Genomic DNA, 10510 nt, shown 5'->3' on the forward strand with positions numbered 1-10510 from the left:
GACTAGGAAGGGAAGGGCGGCTAGTCATCCACCCCCGCTAGTCATCAAAACTATGCCGAATTTTATCAATATGATTTGTGACTGAAAGATATATCATACACAGTCTGTATAGAAATATAACAAAACTTAGGGTTAATTCCGCTGAGAGGTGTCATGTTTACACAGTGGTGTCAATCCACAAACATGTCTTCTAAGATTAAAGAAACTTTGTGTGATTCTCATACATTTCCTCACAGAGTAATAGTTTTTAATATAAATAGGTTGATTTCTTTATGTAATAAATATATGGTCTACAACCCGTTGTTGTTTTATGTTTCTGGAAAATTAAGTCACGCTATCAAGATGTTCGTGTTTTAATACACTCTGAATGTGCTGCGTACAACATATATGACATTAGGCAAGGATCAAGAAGACATAGCATTGGTTATGAACTGTACTCCTAATAACGTATTTAGTTGTTCATCAGCCTATGTTAGGAATAAGGGTTTATTCTAGCGAATTCAGAATAAATTTACGCAACGTGATATGTTGAAGAGTTATTGGTTGTTTTATGTCATCAATATCGTGTTGTTTAAATGACGAAAACAATAAGAACCGCACTTAGAGATTAAATATGGAGTATTTTTACTTAAAAGAGAGTCAGTATTAGAGGATTTTTTTTGTTGTAAAAGTGATAATATACAGTACTTGTTTTTGGTAAATTTGAAGTGTTGTATCTTATTTAGAACAAGCAGAGACCCGCAAAATATTTGCGACCAAATTAGTATCTTTCTTGCAACAGTACTTCTTTAAGTACAGGATGTCTAGGGTAATACAAAAGAATTCTAATCGCAGACACTGAAATCTATAAGACCACTTGTCTTAGTCCTAACATTAGTTAATCCTTTATTAAGTACGGCCTATATTCGATAAAGAGATAAATTAACGCTGTAACTTGTGTACGTTTTTTGCTTTAGTTCAGTTAGGGCTAAACCTTACCGCACTTAATACTGTTACGTCTCCGTTCGTTAATTAACTTTCCGTAACTTCGTTCCGACGAAACTTTAACGACACATGTCCTTACTTAATAAAACTGGTTTATTCTTTCCGAATATAACTTTACGATACACTTAATTTCAACAATCGCGCTAAAACAAACGCTATAACAACGAACGTGCTTAACTTCAATAATACTCTCTGACTGCAGATCAATTACTCACTGTCTACACACACATTGTTCCGTCACGTTGTCACCCTCTTATATGTATACCAGCTACCCTATATCTAGTAATCTCCCGACAATTCCCGAAGGTTCGAGAGAACGAGTCACGTGACCTCACTGACGCAACATTACTATATAATTTATTTTGAAAATGTTGTGTATATTGTTTCCTATCATAACATTTTTAAATACGTATATATATATTTTTTCAAACCAGAATCTTTGATTTCATTTGTAACATTAACCAGAATCTTTGATCTCATTTGTAATATTTGTTTGACGTAATATCATTTTTTTATGTTTGTTTAATATCATTATATATGGTTTTCACATTACGTCTAGGCTTCCAGCATAACAAGTAGTACCAACATTTTGAAAGATAACCGTAGTACTTGTTCAGGAAGGTCAATGAAAGGATCTGGACAGAAGAAAAACGCTCGAAATGCACCTATTTTTACGGGTCAAGACGGACCTAGCCCACAAGAAACTATACTAGCTTCTCAAACAGTAAGTTTTGTTTTTTTAACATTTATATGTGCAGTGAAATATTACGGTTATTATGTGTTAGGTTTTGTATGTATAGTGTATAGGTCGGATTATTTACAGTAGGTGTTTGTGGCTTGTTGGCGATTAATTTCAACAATAGACAAACAGCATATAGTCCACTTGTTTTATTTACTTTTTTTTAATTCTCCACAGAAAATATAGCCACAATGATAAAAAGTGTATATTTAATAATTTTAATTTTGAATTAATCTTATCATCACTCTAGCGAAGTCTGGTCGTTGATGGAGAAGTTATTAATATTATAATTAGTATTCTAGCGGTTATTTGATTCGCTCATTTCCTTAAATAGTATCGTATTGGTTTGCCTTTTAGATCAGATATTAAGGCAGAATTTTCGTACGTAAATAGTTTTTGAGTAATGCATAGCTTTGATTTTTAATAAAATATAATCAAACCAATAACTTTCAAAACATTACGGCTTGATCAATTCATTTGAGGTTTGTTTTTCATTCAAGATGGTAACAGAACCCGTGTTTAACACAAATATTTCAAAGAATTTTTGACATTAAGACAAATTTCATTCTGCATTTATTTACTGAATGCCAGTTAGCGTCGTGCCGTGGTCTGTCTATCTGTCTTAACTCCTGGCCATTTCAAGACATAAAAAGTAATGTTATATAAATAATATAATGAGATTTAAGTTAAAAGTATTGATTGGATCGAAACAAGAATTATATAACTTGTAGATGAACGATAAGGTTACATACAATTTTATGTTCTAATGGAAATTTAATGATTTATAAGATTCCACAATCTGCACTTTAACTAGATTGCAAAACGTTTCAAATCGTAATTTTGTACTCATTATTGGGGACGTATGTTTCTCAGATTATAAGTTATACAGTCAAAACTTAATTACGAATTTTATGTAGTAATAAAAAGTATGCGTGTATTGATATATTAAATATACTTGTGTCTTGAACGGCTTAATTTACAATATATATATATATATATATTTATACATATATATTAATGACAAAATAGCAGATTTTTGTACTGGTATTTTATTTATTATATTTTCTGCTACATCTGATTTACATACATACACATATATATGATAACTTTATATGAGATAAGTTGAGAAAAAATTAACATTGTCTTGTACGTATGTCTATGAAATTACGAGAGGCCATTCTGCCCCTAGACATCCTGCACTAATTACTTATTCTGAATTTATGAGAGTTGATGTTTTTATACCATAATTAGAGTAAGGACATTTCCTTTATGGCAGCTATGTGAGACAGCATATTTATATTATCTTATAACAACGAAAGAAAAACGAATATATTTAGAATTTCCTCGTATTTTTACAGGTGGTGCAGTGTTGGTACCATTTGAATTACAGCACCAAAACCTGTTGGTTCTTTGTTCATATATACTTGCACGCTAGTCGGTAACAAATGACAATCGAAGAGAATCTATACTGATTTGGGGAAACTGATTTTGAGCCACCATATATTTCTTTGATCAATACGCGTTATCGAATGTTTACCACTTCGTACTGTTTGCCTTTAGTTAACTATCTCTGTAATATTTTCAGGTACTATTTACAGTTAGTTTATATCTATAATTCACTCCTTCAATCATGTTGTTTTGCTTTCTTCGTATGTTTTACTGTCAGCTCTGTATTTGCGCTTGTATTTGTTACAGAACGAGTTTCTCAAGTTAAGGTGGAACTGCTTTGGATTTGACTGTCTGCTACGCGACTTCACATAAGATTTCTACGGAGCTTTATAGAGTAGACCGGAAAACCGGTATCATTGTTTCGTGACGTGATGCAAGCGACAAAGCCCAAATTTAGATGTTTGTGACACAAATTTCTTAGGGTGAACTAAGAGCCAAGAACATGACAGCTGGGGTTTTCTCATGTGCTGACTCACGGTGTTTGTGACTGTTTTCCTTCACACTACACCCCCACCCCTCAACAAAAATAGTGGGTACAATCCTTACCTTGGGTTGTCTGCCCCGTCACAGGGCCAAGGTCTGTTTAGTGTATGTGTCACTGGAAAGTATTCATTATCTTCTGCTTATGTTGTTGAATCAGAAGATGAAATGGCTCATGTGCACAGATTAATTAAAGTCCACAAGAAACTACTGGGTCTTGTAAACTTAAATATCTGACTCAATGTGGTGTGTGAAAATTATAGATATACGTACGTAAATATAGGGATATTAATTTAATATGCAAGAAAAAAAACTAGAAACTTTAAAAAAACGTAGTCTAACTATAAACAAGTTAATGCTAATTAATATGAAAGTATACAATTTAAGGAAACTGTCTGTCACAAGTTTAATGACCAGTATTATTCTGAGGTCTTAAGAAATAGACATCACTGCTTTGCCGGATCTCGTAATATGTTTATTATTAAACGATTATCTACTTTTTAAAGCACAGTATACGTGATTAAAATTACATAATCTTTAAAATCCAACAAGAATATTGCACTCATTTATTGTTTGTTTTTCCTTCCTGTCGCAATAAAATTCAATGACCCATTGAATTATATATATGGTGTAAATTTAGAAGATATTATATTTATGTATTGTGAAATATGATCCGGATTTTTTTTTTTGTTGTTGTATATGTATCACAGTTTTCACCGATAGGTTTCTTTGTCAAGAATATGTATGTATTTTCTGCACTTTCAGTTGTGAGGGTGATATAATTGTGATGGTCAGTCCCACTATTCGGTTAAGAGTGGCTGTATGGGCGGCAGGTACTGGTGGTTGATTATTATTTGTCTCTGGTCAGTAGTTCTGTATGTCCTGGCCGTTTAACCCTAATATATGTATATATATTTGCACAAAGCTACTCGACGGGTATCTGCGCTAACCATCCCTAATTTAGAAGTGTTAGACTACAAGGAAGGCAGTTAGTCAACACCACTCACCGGCAACTTTTGGACTATTCCGGTACCAACGAGAAGTGGGATTAACCGTCACATGTAACACTCCCATCGCTTAAAAAACGAGCATTTTCGGTTGCGGGACGTAAACCCGCAACCTGAAAGTTGCAATTTGAGTGCCATAACCACGACGCTATGACATGCTCTTCTAATAATATGGAACTAGGCGAATTTAACTTAAAAACAGCTACAGGTTAAAATGTTTATATTTACCCTTGTTTATATCTTTAGTTGCTTAATCCGATAGAAGCTCATATATGTTATTAATCTCTATATACGCTCTCTCACCCCATGAATGCATTCAAGTGTGGTCAAGTTTTTTCTTTAATCAATTATAAGGATATAGAAAAAGGTCATAATTTTCAAAGTGAGTTAACTGCATGCTATTGATATTTATTAACATGTTATTAGGGTATTTTATGATGCATCGTGAACAGCAGATTTAATACAAGTCTGTAACAATGACAAGATTTATATATATATATGTGTGTGTGTATATATATAGATAGATAGATAGGTAGGTAGATATATCATAAATGTACGTAGGGACGTCATATCACGACGTTTATATTGTTTTTGTAAAAATATCTCGGTATCTGTGGGGTCACATCTGCAATAACCACCAAATTTACTTCTACGTTCTGTATCTTCCGTATGGCCTATATTCTTCCTGTTTATTTGGTAACAATGAACTTCTGAAAATGTGGATGACATTTAGTTTTCGTAGTTCAATTAATTTCGTAACTTGGAATCATCCACGTCATGATCTTAAAGTGAACACGTTTTTCACCCCTATATTGTAACGTCATACAGAACGCGACAGACACGAACTTAAATACTCATCATATTTACATCTTTTTTGTTTGTTTGATTTTTCTTACACTTTTGTGGCTCAGTTGCAGATAAAAATATTAAAAAATATATCGTATTGTTGATGCTGTAGTGGTAATATACGCATTGAAATACTTTAATTTTTTAGTTAAGATTATTTTAAATGTTGTGTGTTTTAGCATATAAATAGTTTCATTACTAAACGTTTCCCTTTTTAAGTTCTATCTAGCCTTACACGGTAATAGCTTATATATGTATATATATATTGTTTGATTTAAGTATTTACAAGTTATTTTGTGTGCAGTACCCATCATCCCATCATTTTTTATAAAACGTTTGATCGAAAAACAATATACAGTAAAAAAAAAGAAAAAGAAATGGTCCTGTACTTGAAAATATATAATAAGTGTATTAGAGGATAACAATCTAAGTCAGAACTGAACAGAATGTTAGCTTTGTTTTTCATCACAAGTGGAACCAGATGTCTAACTTTTGAACTGTTGATATTACAATGTTTAAGCAGTTTATACACATAGCTGCTTGGGTGGGACGTATCTACTCGTAGCTAACATAAAATATTGCGGTTCTTTCACAAGCTTTGTTTTTATGTTTAAAAAGGAAGTTTTTTATGCTCGTCGTTTTCAACAAAGAACATTATCATATTGTGTAATATAAAGTACGTTAAAAATATTTTGTTTATAGAAGTATAAGCTTAAGAAATGTGTACCTGAAACAGGTCTCTCTCTATTTCATATTTGGTGTAACCCAGTCGTGAGCAAACTTGGCTCTTTTGAATTTATTTTTACTATTGATACTACTTTGTTATGAGCCTTATTCATTTTATAGCCTTTCATGGTTTTTAAACACAATTTAAAGTGTATAAGAATTATAGGTTCGTCCAGAATAGACGATTTTAACCTGTGATGATCAGAACTGCCGTTAGTGTTGTTGTTTTGTCGATTTACATAACTGTTTGTACCAAGTTTTGTATGAACATTTGTCTCGGTTCATAATCTCACAAAATAAGAAAATCACGTGAAAACATATTATAATTATAAGAACCTATCAGTGGAAGTAAAAAACAACATGTTGTAACATGTCAATCACACTATATTTACTTTATCTAGTGTCGACGAGGCCTATCGTCAACACAAGGGCCCATCATGCCGGTTGGGATACGACAGACAGTATTGGACTAGTTGCTATTTACATCATAAATTTTTATGAACATTATAAAATTTGTATGATATTCATACAGCAAATATTGCCATTGCTTAAAACTGTTTGGGACCAGGCGTGACTTAATAATTAGCTTGCTGGACTATAGATTAGAAGATCCAGCGTTCGTGTTCCGTTGCCGCAAAGGAAACAAAATCTCACTCCACGCCTTAAGGCCGTGGGCGCATTATGAAAGTGATGGTTAAATCCCACTATTCGGTTAAAGTAGCCCAAAAGTTGGTGGTGGGTGCTGTTGACTTAGCTGCTTTCCAAAACAACCTGCTCCCTAGTGACACAGTGGTATATCTGCGGACTTGCAATGCTAGAAACCGGATTTCGATACATGTGGTAAGCAGAGCCCAGATAGCCCATTATGTAGCTTTGTAGTTAATTATAAAAGCAAATAAACCAAAACAGCCTTAATTGTGTAAAAAAAAAAGTTGTACACATTTTATTGTGAAAAAAGGTTATGTTCTAAAAAAGATTGTTGTGATTAAATTGCTTTGTCATTATGGAGTACATTATAGTTGGCGGATATTTTTGAAAAACGCCGATTAACTTAATAAGACAGAGTATAAATCGTTGTATTGAGTGGAAATGCAAAGTAGTATTTCAGTAAATGCTTTTAATTTAATTTATGTTATTAGTGTTATAGTCGTTATTATATGAATTTAAAAGGATTTTAAAACATATTTGCCGTCTATTTCTAACCGTCCGCATAACGCTGTCTGCATTAACCCTAGCTGGGCCTATCTGATTCAGGGGTGGAGGAAGTAATTTTGGATTGGTCAGGCAACTCAGAATAGTGTGCAAAGCATGCCAATCCTAGAAGTGTGGGGGTGCGTGCCCCCCAGGAAGATTTTGAAAGATAGGTGCTCTGAGATTGAATTCTGTGCTAATTTTACTATAATTTATTGAAAGTATAAATCATTTGCAAGCACTTCTTTATGACTCACAAATATAAGTGCTCACTGACACTTATACTCACCATAATTAAGCGAGCACAAACAGGTACACTTGCAGATTACACATGCATTTTTATACTGATACATACATACATACTGTTAGTCTATCTATTTACCTGGAAACAATTTTTGAAGTGCAATTTAAAGTTTAAAAAGCCCTACAGTTACTCTAACAAAATGTTGGTCAGGCTGCTGCCTGGTCTGCTGGACCTACTCCAGCACACATGTGATTTAATACTGTAGTATGCAATCCTTTTTTTTTTTTTAGTTATACATTTGTATTATAGGTTGATTAGAAGGGATTTTTGACATCATGTCATGAGCACATGACTCAAAATGTGGATTTTTTCTTTACATTTTAGAAAACAATTTGAGTTTTATAAAATGCGAATTAATCAGTGAACTCAGTTGAATATCAAGTTTGTGAGCCTATTATACTTGTTGACTGATCATTGAGACAGCCAGTAATTCAGTGCTGTAAGTTTGGATTTTTTTTTAAACAAAGGGCTAGAGATACAAAAAGTACTATACATACGAAAAATTAGTAAATAAAAGAAATGTTATTAAAGCATTATCTCTTATGAAGTGAAGTCCATCACTAGTGAGGTGTAGCTTGTACAAATAAAACTCGTAAAACTTTTAGTTGGAAGAATAAAATGCTTTCGTAATAATTAACTGAACTAATATCATTCTCTTTTTTTTTTCTTACCTAATAAACCCAAAACAACCTGCCCGACAATAAAAAACATTACAACATTGGTGACAGGAGTGGGATTATTTGGGGGAAAATCCTCACTAAACTTCAAGATCAAGAAGTTACTTGAAACAGTGGAAAGAAGACCAAGATGAAAAAGACAAAAAATTAAAATAATATCAAGAAAAATAGAAACAGGGGCTTAAGAGAGGAATTACAAGAACAAGACTTAGGATTTACACAGGAGTTATGAACAAAAAAATTAATTTAATCAAAGACAAGAACGAAGATGGTAGAAAATGTACAGATTGAAATTGACGAAGCCATAGGAGATGTATAGAAAGAATATATCAACAAGGTTAATGAAATATAATAGAACATCAAATAAGTAAAGAGGATTATAAAAAACAAGGATATCAATGAATGTACAAAATAACGTCAATGCTAAAGGAAAATGTTTGGAAGTTTAACTAGAAAATGCAAGAGTCAAACCAGCCACACACCCCTATTCATCCTCTCAAGAATTCCAATCTTAAACATCAGTAGTCATGCAATATGAAACAGGAGGAATACATCTTGTCTAAACCTGTTACCACTAATGTAGGACCTTCCTGGACTACTTTAGCTATACTACTACTTCACCAACTTGTGGAATTTAGTGGACCATCAACATCATCATTCAATCTAGAAACAACAGACTATGATGGAAAGCTACAATGGAAAACATAACAGTCACAGTTTGAAGTTATTTCTAAAGTGAATGGACCGATCAGTGAACAGTAAGCTCTTCATCTTGCTGCATATTTAAAAAGACCAGCTTTAAAAACGTTAATCAATTTTCTAACAGTGAGCTATAACAACTATCATGCATTGGTGGCAGTCTTATCAAATAGATTTGGAATATTCCTTCAGATGAACTCTTCGAAACAAAGTGTAGAGGAAAAGTGAGGAGAGAAGACTGGAATTTGCCAGAAACGTGGAAAGGTTTGCATAATTTTCTTATCCAGATTCTTCACATGAAATGAGGATTCATAAGCATGTGACTAATTCATAGATATATGCTATAGTTGGTGAAGATATGTGATCTAGGCTAAAGCAAAGTAAATGTACATCTTTAAGGGAAGCTGTTCAATTTGAACATCCTGAACAAACAACTTAAAAGCATCATCCAGGAATTATGAGATAATTAGATCAAATGGTATTGAAATATCAACTCTCTCTGATAGAAGTCTTGAAGAACTCAAAGGAATAATTTAACAATTGTATAACCAGAATTGAAGAAGTAAACCTCAGGACAGATCTTTCAACTGCATGTTGCTAGAAACTGCAAACTAAAGCTTTTACAAAATATAATAAAATCTTCTCCCAAATTATGACAGGAAAGTAAAACTGCTATGAGTGAGGAAAGCATGGACATTACATCAGAGACTGTGGTGAATCAATCATTGCTAATAAATCAAACAGGCAGTATACTGAAGCTAAGAATACTCCACCTGCTCTAACTGTAAAAAGGAATGCATTATTTATTGAAACGAGTCAATGGGTTTCTTGGTGGTGTTGATTGACACTGGTATTGCACCTACCATTGTTTTTCATGATCTGATAATGAAAGATGGAAAATTACATTTCAGAGATGAAGTAAGAAAATGGATTGATACAAACAACTAGTGGTCACACAGTTCCAGTAATAGAAAGTTTGAAGTCACCCTCAAGGTGGGAAACTTTTCTACACAACATGGTGTATGAGCAATTCACACACAGGAAGAGTACATATTGGGAATATACTTTGTGCAAAACACAGATATCAAATTAGACTGTCTTCAAACAGTTTCATAGTCTGTGACTAGGGAATCCCTGTACACTAGTTGACAATTACATCAGCAAAGATTGGACTTCAGTGACAACAAAGATATAAGCGAAAGATAATGAAAACACCCAACTTATGATACAACAAAATATAATCCATTAAAACAGGTGCTCCAAACCAGAGGTCATCCACAATGATCATCTTCTTGGGTTCATGATACATTAGCAGGAGAGTAGTCAACTGGTTAATCTTAAAGAATACCTTTCTAGAGGTGAATAAATTTCTTATCAAGATTGGTTCTAAAGGGAAGAAGCCGCCAGT

The 10510-nt window shown here is 33.1% G+C and overlaps 1 protein-coding gene across 1 annotated transcript in view; it reads left to right on the forward strand.

The window, feature by feature from the left end:
• The window catches only part of LOC106459439, a 98273-nt gene that overhangs the window by 41222 nt on the left and 46541 nt on the right, over positions 1–10510 (forward strand). The window contains exon 3 of the mRNA XM_022385938.1: positions 1544–1708. Within this exon, the coding sequence (XP_022241646.1) occupies positions 1544–1708 (165 nt within the window). The remainder of the gene's footprint in view (positions 1–1543; positions 1709–10510) is intronic.

Source organism: Limulus polyphemus, unplaced genomic scaffold (assembly GCF_000517525.1).
Source record: "Limulus polyphemus unplaced genomic scaffold, Limulus_polyphemus-2.1.2 Scaffold608, whole genome shotgun sequence".
Classification (NCBI taxonomy): Eukaryota; Metazoa; Arthropoda; class Merostomata; order Xiphosura; family Limulidae; genus Limulus; species Limulus polyphemus.